The following is an 18,143-nucleotide window of genomic DNA, read 5'->3' on the forward strand; positions in this document are numbered from 1 at the left end:
TAAGAATGATTGCTGCCATGTAAATATTAACATCAGTGTGTACAATAGCATAATAATTCCATGTCCAAGTAATTCCATTCTTAGGAATTTCACAACAGAAACATAAAAATGTGTGCAACAAATGCCATGTACAAGAATGTTCATAGCAGCACCATTAGTAATAGCCCAAACTAGAAACAATCCATATGTCCACTAAAATGGATAAATGTTTTATGGAATGCTCATACAGTGAAACAGTTTACATTAATAATTAATGAATGTGTTATTCCGCACATGCCAACACGGATGAATCTTACAAACTTAATGGTGAGCAGAATAAGCCAGACCCAGGAGTATATACGATTCTTGGTTCTATTTATATAAAGATAAAAAACAGGTAAAAATATTATTTGGTGGTAGAAGGTAGGGTAGTGGTCACCCTTCTGGAGGGAGGTGAGGAAGGCCTCTGGAGTGCTGGCAGTGTTCTATATCTTGATCTGGGTGGTGGTATCCTGGGTGAGTTCATTTTATGAAAATTCAACAAACTGTATGGTTACAATCATCTGAGTTTTCTGCATGTATCTTATCCTTCAATAAAAACGTTACATTAAGGAAAGAACTAAACTGTTATGGAAATTCATACGTTTATAGTGAGGCTAACCATCACTTTCCTAGGGTTTATACCAGCAGCTCTGCTGGCATAGGGCAGGGATAGTGAAGAAGTTGGCAATCATAAAACACTTAAGTTTTTCAGTCTTTATGTTTAAAAGCTTTAAGTTCACCGTGTAATTATCATTATCACTAACTGATAAACATTTAAAGGAGTGATCACATTGGAAAATAGTATTCAGAGGCATTCTTTCAACAAATTATTTAATTTTTGGTCTTACTATGGCATTCTTACTTTGGTGATAATGAAGCAGAACACTTGAATATCAGTCCATCACCTTAAATAGATTGCTAACTCACGCACCCACACATACTTTATTCTTGGATTTGTTTTCATGTGGTCACTTGAAAATGTATTTAATGGCTTAAGAGAAACAGACGTGAATTACTGGATTGTGCTTAATATAGTCCATGGGCAGAATATCCACGACGAAGTCTGTTGACTTCTCAATGCCGAAACGTTTCTACTTTTCTGTGGGTGTTATTATACCATTGTTCTGTATTTGACTGTCATAATATACTTTAAATCCCGTTTTTCAAACTTGTGTGCATAAATATCGTTCTGGTCAAGTTGTTAAAAATGCAGATTTCCAAGCCCTTGCAGAAGACTGAAAATGCAAGGTGTCTACATTTTTAACACTCCAGATGATACTGTGAAGATACTCTAGTGGACTGTGCTTTGGAAAACACTGCTTTATGCTCACCATCAGTGGACCATAGCTATTCAGAATAGGATATTTTGACTGTGGATTTGGGAGGACTTTTCCTTTGGGGTTTCTTTTTGCTGTATATCACATGAATTGTAACAGGTTATGGGTCATCTTTATTTGAAGCAAAGGGTTTAAGTTGATACTGAGCAAAATGGATATGAGAAAGCAAATGGAGCATATTTAAAATCGAACTTGGAGTTTAGAAGCTGCCACCAGCTCCTGTGATGAATCATATAATATATTACTCAGACAAAGCCAAAATGACAGATGGACCTGTTATGACTTTAGGCGGGCACTCCTTCAACTACTGAAATTTATAAGGAGTTTTATAACCCGGGAACTCTGAAGCTATTTGTGGTGCCTGTAGTTTCATGTCTACACGCATCAGCTCTGTATCCCACACCCCCAACATTTTTGTTAGTCAAGATTTAGATAAAAGGATAAGATGTAAGTCTTTACCCACACATTATATCTTTACCTTACCACCTGTTTTCGCTGGACCTAATCAAGGTGAAGCTGAATCAGTGACTCAACACCCAGTTACCCTATAGGCATTAATTCCCAAAGGCCTGAAATAAGTACAAAGGCGAGAAAAAAAAAAATTCTTTTCCTGTGTTTGACTTTTTTTTTTTTCCCTCAATGCATTTCTAGGAACTTCTCTAAAGCATCGGGCTAAGTTTTGCTGTCAAAATGGACTGCTTCCCCCTTTCAAAGGTTCCACGCGCTACCATGCCAATGAAGATTATAGATTATGTTTAAAAAAAAACTGAGCAGAGATATGTGATTATCTTAATCCAATTTTAAAATAGCTTCTTAAAACTTCTTTTCATCCTGTGGTGTCTACCACTGCTACAGCTGTTTCTTAACTTACAAAGATTAGCAATGACGCAGATTGCAGTATCACAGTTTACAGCTGTCAGTGGTTTTCCACTGTTCAGCACCCTTTGGTGTCTCATTAATGAAGCAAGAGGAGAAACTAGAAAAACCACCAGTCTTGAGAAAAATTTTAGAGTATTGACTTTTTTTTTAAAGTAAAAATAAGAATCTAAAATGACAGCTTTGAACTGGATTCCAATTTTTAAAAGAAGTCTGTTGTTGTTTTGACATATAAACATAGGGTTGGCATCTTGCTGTATGGTAATTTCTTTATTATTTTGTCAGTTAGAATTTGGAAAAGCATATGACCCACCGAGAGTCCAAAATGGCTGAGAAGATGGTAATATCGCTGGTTGACTTATACCACTTCAATTTGCTGCATCCTGTCCCTATCTGGTTCCTCCCAAGGAACTTTACTTTCTACTTTCTCTTTCTTGTTTGACCCAAGAAAACCTGTCCTTCCTCGTGTTCAAAGATTCAAATGACGATTAAGCCTCAAAAGGCCATTTCTCCACCTACGACTTGACTTTATGTGTGTGTAATAACCTGGGTGACTGAGTTATTAGTCATTGGTGGAGTGTATCTGCTTGTCTTCCATTTACTCTTGCCTCTAAAATTAGGCTATTAGCATTTGACTCACTTCCATATTTCAAATCTGCACTTTTGTGTTTGGCTCCCTATCCAAGCCAAGCCAAACTGCTTTTTTTTTTCTTTTTTTGACACAATTAAAAAAGGCTATGTATTCATAAACTTGCAGCAAGTGAACCTATTTGCTGTGTTTTGGCAAGACTTCCAAGGTGTTAGAAGAGCGAGTGTAAGTGCTATAGATTAAAAAGAGGAATTCCTGAGAAAATCAGTGATCTGCAAGCGTTCTATTAAGGTGAGATTTTTGGAAATGATCTTTGGTCTTTAGATACATTTGGTAGTCTTTGGATGCAAAGGTATAAACAAGCAAGTTAGAATATTTCAATAGAGGAAGGATTGTTCTGAGTTAGAGGCAAGGGCTTTTTGTGGTGGGCCATTTTTTGGAACAAGTAGGAGTCCATGGGATGCTTTTTTGTGCAAACTGTCATAATGGTCCTTAAAGGGGTGGTTCCCAGGGCAGGCAGTTCCTCAGAACAAATATAATTCCAGCTTCCACACTCACCAGCTGTGTGATCCAAGTCACGTAACAGATGTGCTGGCCAAACTGCTTCTTGATGGGCAGTTCCTGGCATAGTAGGCATCCAAATATTTGTTGAATGAATGAATGATGTCTACCATCTGCATGTTTCTCCTTCCTGGCACACTTTTTGTTTTCTAGATTAGCTTTTGCTTGGTTTGTGTTTTCTGATATTTGGGGGAAAACATATAAAAGAGCATTAATCCCATAAGAAAGAACCAGCCTTATGAGATAAGGAAGGGCTACATTTTTATTTTTCTACATTTAATGTGAAGTGCCATTGAATATTCTCTTTAAAAGCACATATCTACCTCCATTCAAAAAAGGAAAAATATTTTTCTTTATAGTCTTCTACTACCTGATATTCTAAACATGTAGTTATATTTGTGGTTTGCAACCCTGAGTACTGGAGATGTGGCAGAAACATGGTTAAGGAAAAGGAACAGTCATCTCTTGGTTGAGGAGTGAGTTGAGTCCCCTTGTAGCATGTCCTTCTCTTCTTTGGCCCATTTCCTCTTGCCATCCTTCCTGCCAAGTTTTTTGTTTTCTAATTTGTCTTCCATGGTCCCATTGAGAGAGAAAAGCATTGAGTTAGAAATTGCTATATGTAAATGTATCAAACCAACACATTGTATAGCTTACACTTACACAATGTTATATATCAATTATATCTCAATATGAAGAAATAAATAAATGAAATGGGAATAACTAGCTATTTCCTCCTAAAATAAAATATCAAAAGTGTGAACAGAACATGACCTACATCAGATCAACTAGAATAATTGTTGAAAAATGCAGATCCCTAGTCCCATTACAGATCTCCTGATTATGGGTCTTATGGGATGTGGGTCAAGGGTCTGTATTTTTAATCAGAACCCTAGGCATTTATCTTTTTTCTTCTCTTTCCTTTCCTTTTCTTTTCTTTTCTTTCTTTCCCCCTTCCTTCCTTCCTTGCTTCCTTGCTTGCTTCCTTCCTTCCTTTCTTTCTTGTAGGTTTATTTAGAGAGATACACATTCCATAGACATAATGAGGTCTGTCTCAAAAGGTGAGAAGGGCCTTGGGGGAAAACACACTTCACAGACAGGGTGTGGGCCATCTCAGAAAGCGAGAGGCCCTGAAATGTGTGGTGGTTAATTTTCCCTAGGCATTTACCTTGCACTCTCACTTTTGAGACTCCCCTGCCCTTGACCAATGATGCATAAGCTGCAAGTGGAAAAATTAACTAAAAGACAATCCCAAATGCTAATACCTCATTTGTAGATTTTCCCACTTAACAATAAAAAAGCCCACTTAAAAAATCTGATGACCACATAGAAGAGCTGTGAGGGACATTGATTACATTATTTGACCATAACTACTGTGAAAGGACAAAGTATATTTTTTAAATTATTTTTTTAAAAACTATTCTTTGAAAGACAATCATTTAAGAACTATTATTTTTGCTTTTCCTTTGTTTTCAATTTTTGTATCTTTTTTTTATGAACCTCTGCACCTCTCTCTCTTTCCATCCTTACCCCTTCCCTCCTCTTTTCTTCCTGCTTATCGCCCTTCCTCTTCTTCTCCAAAGCTCTTTTCCACCTCCTCTTTCCATAACAAGCCATACCTATGATCACATCTTTAGCACTTAGGAGCATGATGTCATTGAGAGGATGATTGTTGCAGTCCCATCTTGCTCTGATACTTACTAGCTGTGTGATATTGGACAGATTGCTTAACATCTCTCAGTTCTTGTTGCCTCAACACTAAAAATACTTATAGTGCTCTTGTGAGATTAGAATGAGACTCATGTATGTGAAGTGCTCAACAGAGATCCTATCAGGCATCACTTGATGGTTGGTTTTTGTGGTTATGAGTTGTAATGGCCACATGGGAAAGGATGAGTTAAAGAGAAAAGTCGAGTCCTTAAGTGAGGAGACCTTAAATATTGTGATAGTTGTTAGGTTCTGAAGACATAAAGATGAATAAGACTTGGTTTCTAACCTCAGGTTGTTGACAGTCTTGTAGGAAAAGATAGATAGATGTGTAGTTTCCTTTATAAAATATAGTATGTGCAATGCTGTCAGATGAAGGATTCAAAGGAGCCATTAAAAGGGAGTGAAGCAAGTCAGAAAGAGAAAAACAAATACTGTATGCTAAAGTGCATATATGGAATCTAAAAAAAAAAAAAAGATACTGATGAACCTAGTTGCAGGGCAGGAATAAAGAGTAGACATAGAGAATGGACTCGATGACATGGGGTGGGAGGGCGAAGCTGGGGCGAAGTGAGAGTAGCATTGACATATATACACTACTGAATGTAAAATAGTTGGCTGGTGGGAAGGAGCAGCATAGCACAGGGAGATCGGCTCGGTGCTTTGCGATGACCTAGAGGGGTGGGATAGGGAGGATGGGAGGGAGGCTCAAGAGGGAGGGGATATCAGGACATGTGTATGCATGTGGCTGATTCGCTTTGTGGTGCAACAGAAACTAACATGGTATTGTGAAGAAATTATACTCCAATAAAGATCTATTAACAAAAAAAGGGGGAGTAATCAATATTTCCACATTCAGGGTCAGTTGCCTTGTTGTTAAGTATATGTATAGTGGGAGGAAATTTAAATAGTTCCATTATTTGCAGTTGTTCCTTTCTATTTAAAATGGCACCCAGACAGTATGGTACTGGCACAAAAACAGAAAGATAGATCAACGGAACAGGATAGAAAGCCCAGAGATAAACCCACAGTGGCACCCATATCATGCCCTCAGGGCGTCTTTATGTGTAACAGAAAAAGCTGTCACTTCCTTGAGATGCCCACTTCGATCTTACTGAATACCACCATAATAAATAGAGAAGTATATTTTGACTACTAATGTAAATGCCTCCCTTTAGAGTTCTTCAGTGCACAACCTGTACAACCATATAAGGCAGCCTTATAACTACAAGCAATACTTATGCCACACCAACTTTCATTATTTTGTTTGGCAAATAACATAGTAGGTTAATTTTTTTTCTAATATAAACAATCATGATGATCCTGAACTCATGATCTTGTTGCCATCGTAGTCCTGGGGTGAAGGTTACACTGTGGTTAGCTGAGTGAGATTGTTATCATTGTCTAGCAGTTGGACTAAGTTGTTGATTGCAGTGACCGTGCCCTCTAGGTGGACAGAGGAATTTTGAATAAAGTACCAAATAAATGATTCCCTCTCACAGGACTGTTGGGAAGTGCAGGGACATAATATGTAAACAGTATATAACCTATGACGTTCTTCTATTATATATCATTTTGTCTCAGACATTTTGAATATGTTATTGCAGATTCACTGAAAATAATCTGATAACACATATTAATAAAAACAAATTAGGAATTAATCACATTTTTGCCCCCTTCTCATTTGTGTTTACTGTCTATAGTTGACACTCCAGACCCGTATGTGGAACTTTTCATCTCCTCAACCCCTGACAGCAGGAAGAGAACAAAACACTTCAATAATGACATAAACCCTGTGTGGAATGAGACCTTTGAATTTATTTTGGATCCTAATCAGGACAATGTTTTGGAGGTAAGTGAGTCATTTGGGGACAGTGAGATGGCCATCACCACGTTGAGGTTGATGCTTGAGTTTGTCCCCTCACTGCCTTCATTCTTCTCAGTTTGCTGTAGTTGGAGTCCAGCTGTGCAGTATATGGTAGATGAGCTTCTAGCTACTGCACATCAAGCTATGTGAGTGTCCAGTGGGAAATACAGGAGTTAGGTGGGGCTGGGAAGAATCAGTTATCCTCCTCATGTGCTTTGGAGAAAATATTCGCTCTGTTAGAAAAAGGAGGATCCAAGTACAATAGAATAAAAATATTGTCAATTGATTAGGACTTTAAAATAAATTAACTTTATTAGCTTAAAGTTCAAATAATTAGCTTTAAAACAAGTTCACATAGATCTTTTCCAAAATAGTTGCATAGATTTTCTACATTAATTTCTTTCTCATATTCCAAAAATAGCATTTCCCCAGAGAGGGGATAAAGTTTCATTTTTCAAAGTGTGATAATATCAATCAGGAAAGTGAAAAATTAATTATTATGTTAGAAGCAAATGTGGCATTCAGAAACAAAAGACAAAGTATTGTTACCAGTTGAATATTGAGGATTTCAAATGACTGTTAAATATCACTTGAGAATTTTCATTTTTTAAGTGTGATGGAGATTATAGATATAATTTCCAAAGATTCCAGAAAAATTTGATACCTCTGCTCTACCTTTTACTCTCTATAGATCACGTTGATGGATGCCAATTACATCATGGATGAAACACTCGGGACAGCAATATTTCCCATATCTTCTATGAAAGTGGGAGAGAAGAAAGAGGTTCCTTTTATTTTCAACCAAGTAAGCAGCACAACGAATTATTTTTCAACCATATGTCAGATAAAATCTACTTAACCTGGAAAGTTGGAGTTTAATGTTTGGAAATCCTTCCTTCACTTCCTTCCTAGTCTTCCTTCCTTCCTTCCTTCCTTCCTTCCTTCCTTCCTTCCTACTTCCTTCCTTTCCTTCCTTCCTTTCCTTCCTTCCTTTCTTCCTTTCTTCCTTTCTTTCTTTCTTTCTTTCTTTCTTTAAGTTTGCTGCATTTCTGAAATTTCAATAATTTATTTAAGATTAATAAAACCCTAGAGAAATTATTTATACAGAGCAAACATTGGATTCTGAATTTTACAGGAAACTAGTGTAGTAGTTTATAGCGAGAAATGTAAGCAACTGGTAGACCAGGATTCAGAAAGCTGGTTAGTGTATTAATTTCTTCTTTTGGGGAACAGCTTGGTGTTTTTGTTCCTTGGGATGATTTTCAAATCTCTCCCCTCACCCACATCTCCTTATCCCTTAACTCCTACCTCCTTTCCTAACTGTTAGCATCCCATATGACCTCTTCCTGAACCCCCATGATAATTACGTGTTGTTCATTGGGACCAAATCATTTAAACTGTTCAAACTCAAATCCTGGTCAGGAAACTGGAATACTGGTTATGCATGCCTAATTACAGACCTAATACATAGTTTATATTTATTCCATGAGTATATACCTATTTAGAAACTGACTTAAGCCCAAAGGACCCTGACCAGTTCATGTAATCAGAGTGACCCAGTTGCCTTGAGGACACTCCAGTCACATACTCCCTGCTGATACCTTTAGCTGCTCCAGGAAGCATGTCTTCTATATGTTTTCTACCCAGTGCTAAGAGATACACTGCCCACATTTCTGTTTACCTCTTTTAAAGTTATTTCATTCATTCTTCTTTCAAACGTTTATTGGAGTCTACCAACCATTGTGTTGTGTTCAAGGCACATAAAGAAGAATATGGTACAGGAAGCTGTTCCCTCAATTATCTTCATCTGGGGTGGATGAGAGGTAGGGATTGGAAAAGGAAATGAATGAAGGGAGATCCATTTGATGAAAAGAAACCACTACACAGTAAGATAAGTATCAATGAGGTGTGTTCAGAGTGCAGGGGGAAGACAGAATAAAGAAAGATTATGTTGTGAGAGGAGGCCAGAGATGGCTCCATATCAGTAGATGATTTTGAGCAGGTCGAACAGTGAACATAGTGGTTAATACCTTGTCATTTGAAGCCAGGTTGTTTGGTGTTTAAATCCCAGCTCTGTTTCTTACCATTTGTTTCATCCTGGGGAAATCACTTAGTTCCTCTGAATCTCAATTTGCTCATCTGTAAAGTGGAGATTATATCTCATAGGAGAATCATTATGATTACATGAGTTAGTTATATTTATATATAATATATCCATATAATTATATATTATAATGTATATTACATTTAAATACATTTAGATATAATTATTTAATTATGATTTATATAATTTTATATAAACTATGATTATATATTACTTTGTTTATTAAGTATATAACATTACATATAAAATATATAAGAATAATTGATTCTAGTAATACATATAATACTCACATAGATGTATCTGTACATACATATAATGCTTATTGCCTGGTACATATTAAGCAGTATATAAATGTTTGTGAAGAATAGAATTTCAGTAGGCAGAGAAGCAGTTATGAGCGTTCTAGTTTCTAGTAGAAACTGCAAAGGCATGGAATTTTGAAAGCATAAAACAAGCTGGGGCATGACAAGTTACATGGCTTGGCAAGTATGTGTTGGTGAGCAGTGGGATAGAGAGTTAGAAGTGGCTAAATGTTATAACATCCGCAGACCTTACCTATGGCATGTTGCTAGGATTGGTTCTCAATAAACCCTTGTTGAGGGCTTCATAAGCACAATTGGCCTTTCTGAAATATAATGTTTTTTTCTGCCCTTCAGTCTATGACAAAAAGACTGATTTTAAGAGAAGATACTGTAGGAAAACATGCATTTCCTCTCCTCCTGTCATTTCCTATGCTTAGGTGTGTAACCCTGGGGCTCTAAAAAAGACTTTCTACATTCCTGAATTTAAAGTAGCTTACATATTTTCCTTAGTGTGCTTGAGAAAACAGTTGGCCAACAGCTTTCTTTCATTACACTGTTTTCAAGAGTCCTTTGTAGTTTTCGTCTGAATGACAATTCTTTGAGTTGGTGACCTGTGATGGTAGTGGGAGAAAAGTAAATGCATAATGGCTGCTTGGGGAGAACCCCCATTTGTCCCCCAGACCATGTGGCGTGTCCTAAGCAAGCCATCCAGCCCCTCCTCATCCCTGAATCCCCGTCTTTCAGAGGAGGACTTTTGTCTACAGTGTTCACGGAGGTTATAAGAGAAAACAAGTTGCGAGGGAATCATGTGGGAGAGGAGATTTATAAACAGTTCTTGGAGATGGTTAAGGCAATCTGATATAATAAAAAGACCACTTGAGTTTGGCAAAGGAAGAACTTATGCTTCAAGCCAAGACATTATTAGCAAAAACTCCTTCAAAATTTTGTCATCCAAAAGTTCATACTGAGTCAACATAGAGGGATTTCTGTGGCCAGGAGCCAGCTGGAGAAAGAACAGGAGCCTCCAAGTGGAGATTGCCTGATTCCCAGGGTCCTGCTCTACCCACTCAGGGTAGAAACTGGGAACCGGGAGACCTGGGCTCTCATTTTGTCTGTTACTAACCTCCCTCTAGAGTGTTTGAGTTGTCATTCTTTCTCTCTGAGTCTTATTTGCTTCATCTCTAAAATGAAGGTTTCCATTAACTTTTTGGGGGGAGGTGTACCGGGAGGCATGCGGAATCTTAGATCCCAGACCAGGGATGGAACCCGTGCTTCCTGCAGTGGAAGCACACAGTCTTAACCACTGGACCACTAGCGTAGTCCCTCCATTAACTTATTTCTAAATACTTTTTAATTTATAAAATTCTGTGATCTAGAAAGAATATCTTATTTTTCACTTGACTATTTTTACCCAGAAGTTTTCAATGCTTCCCATTTTACAGATATGGAAAAACATGATAATGTATTAAAAAATCTATATTATGCAGTTTTATAGTACTGACCTATCCATAGATTATTTTTTAATATGAGAATTTGAGCCTTTATTGTGTACCTAAAACGTCGATTAATATTAAGAAAGCTATTAAAAGTTTCATTTTCAAGAAACTAATAGTCTGTTTGGAAAGGAGTAGGCATTCACGTATAAGCTGATGAGTAATATAATAAGCAGTCTCATGAGGCATCTATCTATTCATTGATTTACTTACTTAGGAGTTATTTATTAAACACTGAGTGTGTTCCAGGCAATATTCTAGGTGATGGGCAAACAGCAGAGGACATGGTGGATGATGGTTCCCAGGGAGCTTGCATGCTGATGGGGAAAGTAAATAGGCAACAGGAAGCAAAAGGATAATCAACACAATATCGACTAGTGATAAATACTATGAAAAAAATAAAATAGAGGGATGTGATAGAGAACAGTTGGTGCGCAAGTGAGTTTATATAGTCAAAAAAGGCCTTTCTAAGGTATTATATTTTGCTTCAAATTTTATTATCAAAATTTTCAAGCATATACAAAGTTGAAATATTTCTACATTGGATACCCATATAACTGCTACCTAGATTCTACAATTAACATTTTATTCTACTTGCTTTTCACATATCTTTCTATCTGTCCGTCCATCAAACCATTTTGATACATTATTTATTTATTTGTTTGTTTGTTTGTTTGTCTTTGTGGCCGTGCCATTTGGTTTGTGGGATCTTAGTGCCCCAACCAGGGATGGAACCCGGGCCCTCTGCAGTGAAACTGTGGAGTCCTAACCACTGGACCGCCAGGGAATTCCCCATCTTGATACATTGAAACACAAACTGCAGACAATAGTATGCTTCATCCCTAAAGACTTCAGCATATCATCAACTAGAGTTCATTATTTACAAATTTATAATTGTAAGTGCTAAATAAATTGTGTAGACAATGTATACAGTGAGAGTTATAAGAAGGAATTATTCATCCATTCATTCATTTCACAAATAACTATTGAGCACTTACTGTGTGTCAGACAGTCTTTAGGCACTACCTGTTCAGAAATAAGTAAAACAAACAGGAATCCCTACCCTCCTGGAACTTACATTCTACTTAGTAAGATAAATAAGTAAGATGCCTGTGTTGGATAGTGATAGAGATAAGTGCTAAATAAACCAAGGAAGGAGGAGAGGAGAGTATGCATATGTGTGTGAAGAGGGTTGCAAATGCAGTTCCAAAACTGTGGCTGAGAAAAGCATCTCTGATGATACCTGAGGGGAGAAGCCACTCTGAGTAGGAAGGTCCTGAAGCAGAAGTTTGCCTGGCTTGTTGAGTAACAGCAAGGAGGAGAGCATGGCTGGAACACAGAAAGTAGTAGGGAGAGTAGGAAGAGATGAGGGTGGGGCATGGGGTTACTGTGGACCATTGTGGGTTACAGTGGATATCAATGGCATGGGCTTGTTCCTAAAGGAAGGATGTGGTTGGATCACTAAAGGGGTGGAAGGCCATTCTGGTGGAGAGAACAGCCTGAGGCCTTGCTCACAGTTCTGGGACTAGAAAAGACAAGCATGCTCAGGAAATGGTGTCTAGACAAGTGCCAGGGGACCAGAGCATTTGTACGTGAAGGAAGAACAGGTACATGGGGATCAAACTTTAGCAGAGCCCAAATTCAGGAAGCTGGCTTTAGATATTATCTTATTGACAGCAGTGAGTCATGGAAGATTTCTGACCAAGTAATGGGGAATTTAGAGCAAACAGCATTTGGCTTTTTCCTCAGAAGTATTACTAAACCAAAAGTTGGTAGGTAAAGATAAAGAATGTTTGATATTAAAAATAAGAAGGCTGATGCAGCTTTAGCAGACTACCTCTGTCGAAAGTGGGAGGTATGAGGAATACGGGGTGACTTGAACAAAGTGTAGCATTAGCTTTAATGCGTCAGTAAGAGTGGAATGGAATGATTGGTTAGTGGCAGTGAGGATTGACTAAAGTTGGAAAGCAGGAATTTTTTCAGCTTTTCCGGAGACTATGATTTATCATTCAACTCAATTTCAGAATGCTCTCTCTCCCTTTTTTAAATTTTTATTTATTTTTTTAAGGAGAAAGCCAATTTGGGTCCACAGTTTTGTTTCCCAGCTAACATTTATAAAATCCAGGTTAGGTTGTGCTTGTTGGAATCATAAGTTTAGAGAGTGTCAGAGTTGTCATTTGAGAGAAACTGGTGGGACGTGCAGCTTTTGACCCCAGGCTCCGAGTCAGACAGCCACCGTCTGGTTGGAATCATGATTCGGCTACTTATTCACTGTGTGATGTCAGACAAGTTATTTTTTTTCTCTTCACCTTGCATGCCCCTTTGTGAAACAGAGCTGTATATATATCATACCTACCTCTAAAGGTTGTGGTTATGGTTAAATGTGTTAATACATGGAGAGTTTTAGAACAGTGCCTGGCCCAGTAAACAGTAAATAAATATTAGATATTCTCATTTAATTATACTGGCCAGATTGAACTATTTGTCAAGTGCTTCATGAAACTGACTTAACTGACTACTACACTTACTTATTTGTTTGAACTTACTGATTGAAATGAACTTATTTATATACGGGTAGAGCCTATAAATTTAGTAATCATTGTTTCAACACAGTTCAAAATCAAGAATGCTCTAGTCACCCATTACTGAATATATTAAGTGTGGCTTTGGGTTGCAATATCCCATTTTAAAGCAGAAAGAGTTTCTTCCAAATTTAGTGTGTTTTGTGTAAACAAAGTAGCCCACTTCAAGAAAATCGTCAACATGCTAAGATTTGGAAGTAAGACAGGGAAAAATTACACTTCTTTATTCTCTAGATGAATCTTTATCTTGGCCAATATTCTGAGGAAGGTAGCCTCTGATTTTCCACTGTGTCGTGTTTTAAGTTGACATATTTATTTAGAAGTTAGTGTTATTGTTTAAAAACAGCCATGTCTCACTGTTTCTGTGGTATCTAATTTTGGCTGAATGCTTTCTTTGATTTTTGCTCATTCCTGATTGCAACTTGAAAATGAATGAAAGAGTTCTATAGAAGAGATAGTGACAAAACTTTTAAAAAATGGGAGTTTTGATGGCGAGTCAGTATCAGGATGATTTCATTGGAAAACCATGTATTGATGTGTGAAGACAAAGACAACAATTTAGCAAAGTGAATGAGACCAAGCAGACTTTGGAGGGAAAACAAGAGAAATATATAATTTTGTGAGAAATTTGGGAGATCTTTGGCTAAGATGTGAATGCCATTACATTGATGCAGGGCAGAGTTCAGACGAAGGTCAAATAATTCCTGGCTTTATGAGAGAATGCATTTTTATTTTGGAACACTATCAATGGAAACTTAAGTGAGTCTGTTTTCATACTTCTACAGTTTATAACTTTTAAATTACAGGGCATTTTAGAGTGCTCTTGTATCCTTGGGGTCCTCTTCTGGACCTAAGCTCCATCAGGGACTAGAACACTTTCAGCCTATTTACTGTTGTTACCCAGCCTGACACACATCAGACACTTCCTTTTTTTTTTTTTGCGGTACGCGGGCCCCTCCCCGCTGTGGCCTCTCCCGTTGTGGAGCACAGGCTCTGGACGCGCAGGCTCAGCGGCCATGACTCACGGGCCCAGCCGCTCCGCCGCATGTGGGATCTTCCCGGACCGGGGCATGAACCCGTGTCCCCTGCATCGGCAGGCGGACTCCCAACCACTGCGCCACCAGGGAAGCCCAGACACTCTCATTTCTGAATGCATTTATGGGAAATATAGAAAATCTGGGAAGTGCTCAGACGGGCATAATGAAAGTAAATGAAGTTTAAAAAACAGAAAAACAAGAATGTGAGAGATTTCCATTTGGAGAAAAAAAGATAGTGTTTTGGCTTGGTACTAGTGCTCTAGGAAATCTGGTTTATTGTATAATAGCTGATGATTACACAGCTCTTTCTGAATTTCCAGTGTCCATATAAAGAAAAGGGACCTTAAATTAAGAGCAAAGAGATTGTTGTCTAATAAAAGGAAGAAAGCTCTGTGTGATAGAGTGAAACGTGGCTACAGGGAAAATAGTGTGCTTTTTAATCTTTCAAATCTTTTAAGACTGTCTGGGTTACCTGGGGAGACACAATTATCCTGAATTCTTGGGTGATGGATTATATGATTCCTGGTAATAAATGCTAAATTAATTAAGAAATTAGATATATTAACTAGATTTACTGTGGTGATCATTTTGCATTATACACAAATATTGAATCATTATGTTACATACCTGAAACTAATATGTTATATGGCAATTATATCTCAGTCAAAAAAATGTTAGTTTTTGGTGTTATCAAAAAGTCACATGTGTTTAAAAAGATGATTTTAGCAGTGTATCATTCAATTTTAAACATGCAAAATTTATTTACATGTGACCTTGTTTGTATTGGTGGGATTGTAACTTCTACTCTGCACTTGAATTGCCTATTTGTTAGATCCACATATGATTACTTCTTCATAGGATGAAGTTACAGTTTATGGAAACATGATTTTTTGCAAAAGTTGCCCTTTTTTTGGATATAATTTTATTTGCTATCTTGCATAGGTCAGGTAAATACAGGCAAAGCAAAAAATATTATGTAATTATCTTGAAAGATATAAATGATTATTGAATCAACATGGCAATAAGTTGCTCTTTGTTTCTACCAAGGGGGGAAAAAAAGTAAATTGGGGCTTCCAATTTACAGTGGTTGAGAGTCCGCCTGCTGATGCAGGGGACACGGGTTCGTGCCCCAGTCCGGGAAGATCCCACATGCCATGGAGCGGCTGGGCCCGTGAGCCATGGCCGCTGGGCCTGCGCGTCCGGAGGCTGTGCTCTGCAATGGGAGAGGCCACAACAGTGAGAGGCCCACGTACCGCAAAAAAAAAAAAAAAAAGAGTAAATTGACTCAGGAGGGATCAGAATTCAAAATAAAGTTTTATTGAAAGTGAAGTTTGTAAATACTGGAGTATTTTAGTAAGAGAAGGCATGGCATATTTGATGAGCTCTTTACTAATAAGATAGATTTTCAAGTTAAAAATTATTTGACTGTGTGCATCTTTCGGAGATAATTTTAACACTTAAACACTTTATTTATTCATTTATTTATTTTGTGGTGCGCGGGCCTCTCACTGTTGTGGCCTCTCCCGTTGCGGAGCACAGGCTCCGGACGCACAGGCTCAGCAGCCATGGCTCACGGGCCCAGCCGCTCCGCGGCATGTGGGATCTTCCTGGACCGGGGCACGAACCCCTGTCCCCTGCATCGGCAGGCGGACTCTCAACCACTGCGCCACCAGGGGAGCCCGGAAATAATAATTTTAAATGACTTCCTTAATGCCAGGCACTATGCTTGTTGCATTAGCTTTATTATTTCAAAATGACCCTGGGAAGTTTGCAAGAGAATTCGTGGGTTAGATACTTTTAAAATTATTTTTAAGTCTGAAATGGCTTTTTTAAAAATAGTTTCTCTCCTATAGTTCCCCTCCCTTGCCCCAACTGAACATCTCCCATTGTAAGCGTCTAAAATTGCTTTCCACTGTGGAATTCAAAAAAGAGATTGTTGTTTCCCCCCAAGAACATACAATGAGTACAGCCTGCTTCTCACATTAATAATTCCTAGAAGAGGTGGAGCTCTCTTCATTGTCCTTGTTCCTGGCTAAGTATTATGGGGTGGGGAAGACCCAGGGAAATTTGGTCGCCTTTCCTTCTCATTGCCTTGATAATGCAAGCCACCTGGAAGAGTGCTTCATGGAGTGTGTGGGAAGGAGTTTACAATAATTGTTTAATGCCTCACAGGAAGCACATATTTTTGTGGCACTTTTATCTGAATGACATGTTCCAGGTGAAAGACGCAGAGAGATTGTGAATGTCCGTCTTCATAGCATGTCTGAACATAGTGCATCAAGAGGGAAAATTTTAAACTTCCTCCAGGTTGTGAGTGGTCCACTTGGGCACCACATGGCAGTAAGGATTAGAATCCATGTGACAAGAAACATGGCAGCACCTTCTGTAACACTCCGAATGGTGGAAAAATCCTGTGTTTTGTCTTCTCTCATCCTGCTTTCATTTAAAGAGTCTTAGCAGTCTGTCTAGGATCATGGATGTCTCAGCCAAGAAATGTTGCAGATGGACGTAGAAGGGATATTCTTATGGAGAAGACAAATATGAACATAAACATAGCACAGCTGATTTTCCTTTTGTTAAATTGTTGGGACAAGTAGTCATTAGATATATTCAGGCATCAGATTTTTTTCTTTCCTTTTTTTTGGCTGTGCTGCACAGCTTGTGGGATTTTAGTTCCCCGACCAGGGATTGAACCCATACCCTCAGAAGGGAAAGCACAGAGTCCTAACCACTGGATTGCCAGGGAATTCCGAGGCATCAAATATTTTAAAATGTAAAATGTTTAGGGATCTGCCAGTTGAGAAGCCAGCTTTTTCCCAAACATTTTCTGTCATGAGATGGCACATGGGAATAGGAAGCCCATTCCAGCTTTGAATCTTCCCATTTGTTAGACTGGAAACTAAATATTGAGCTCAAACAACTTCATATTGAGCTGTATTCTTGTTCTTTTAATTTCCATTCTTCCTTGGTGCTTTTGCCCTTTACAGATAAAAACCGTAAATCTAGTCTCATTTTAATAGCAGCTTTCATGTATTTCTTTAAAACAAGCAGACTGTGTTTTACCCATGTCTCATTTTTCTAACTAAATATCTGAAGAAGTGACCTCATTCAATATTAAATGTTTTCCAAGCCCACTTTGGGAAAGACTCCATTTGAAAGTGGAAATGGGGATGTGCTAGGATGTGGTCTGAGCAGTGCTTTCATTGATAGAATGCACAGCAATTACATTAATTGTTTAGAACCCAATTGTCTTTTTGACTTAAAACTGAACTACAGTTCATCGGGGCATGTATAATTCCATTTGTACTAGGATTCTTGATTATTTTATTGACTTCAAAGTAATATTTCTATTCATAGAATTCCACACGTAGGAACTGCTGTCTGGGTGGGACCAGCCCATGATTTTATTGCTAGTAGCAATGAAAATTTTTTTTAATTTAATTTAATTTTTTATACAGCAGGTTCTTATTTGTTATCTATTTTATACACATCAGTGTATACATGTCAATTCCAACCTCCCAATTCATCCCATCACGAACCCCCACACTTGCCTTCCCCCCTTGGTGTCCATATGTTTCTTCTCTACATCTGTGTCTCTATTTCTGCCTTGCAAACAGTTTCATCTGCACCATTTTTCTGGATTCCACATATATGTGTTAATATATGATAC

At 38.0% G+C, this 18,143-nt stretch overlaps 1 protein-coding gene across 3 annotated transcripts in view; it reads left to right on the forward strand.

Moving 5' to 3' along the window:
- PLA2G4A (phospholipase A2 group IVA) overlaps positions 1–18,143 on the forward strand; it is a 152,658-nt gene that overhangs the window by 57,277 nt on the left and 77,238 nt on the right. For all 3 annotated transcript variants that reach the window (XR_003003926.1, XM_024751088.1, XM_024751089.1), the window contains exons 4-5: positions 6,792–6,940; positions 7,647–7,760. Coding sequence is in view for 2 of the 3 variants with exons in the window: in XM_024751088.1 (XP_024606856.1) it covers positions 6,792–6,940; positions 7,647–7,760 (263 nt within the window). In the remaining variant the exon portion in view is untranslated. The remainder of the gene's footprint in view (positions 1–6,791; positions 6,941–7,646; positions 7,761–18,143) is intronic.

The sequence above is a fragment of the Neophocaena asiaeorientalis genome, unplaced genomic scaffold (assembly GCF_003031525.2).
Source record: "Neophocaena asiaeorientalis asiaeorientalis breed wild unplaced genomic scaffold, Neophocaena_asiaeorientalis_V1.1 scaffold67, whole genome shotgun sequence".
Classification (NCBI taxonomy): Eukaryota; Metazoa; Chordata; class Mammalia; order Artiodactyla; family Phocoenidae; genus Neophocaena; species Neophocaena asiaeorientalis.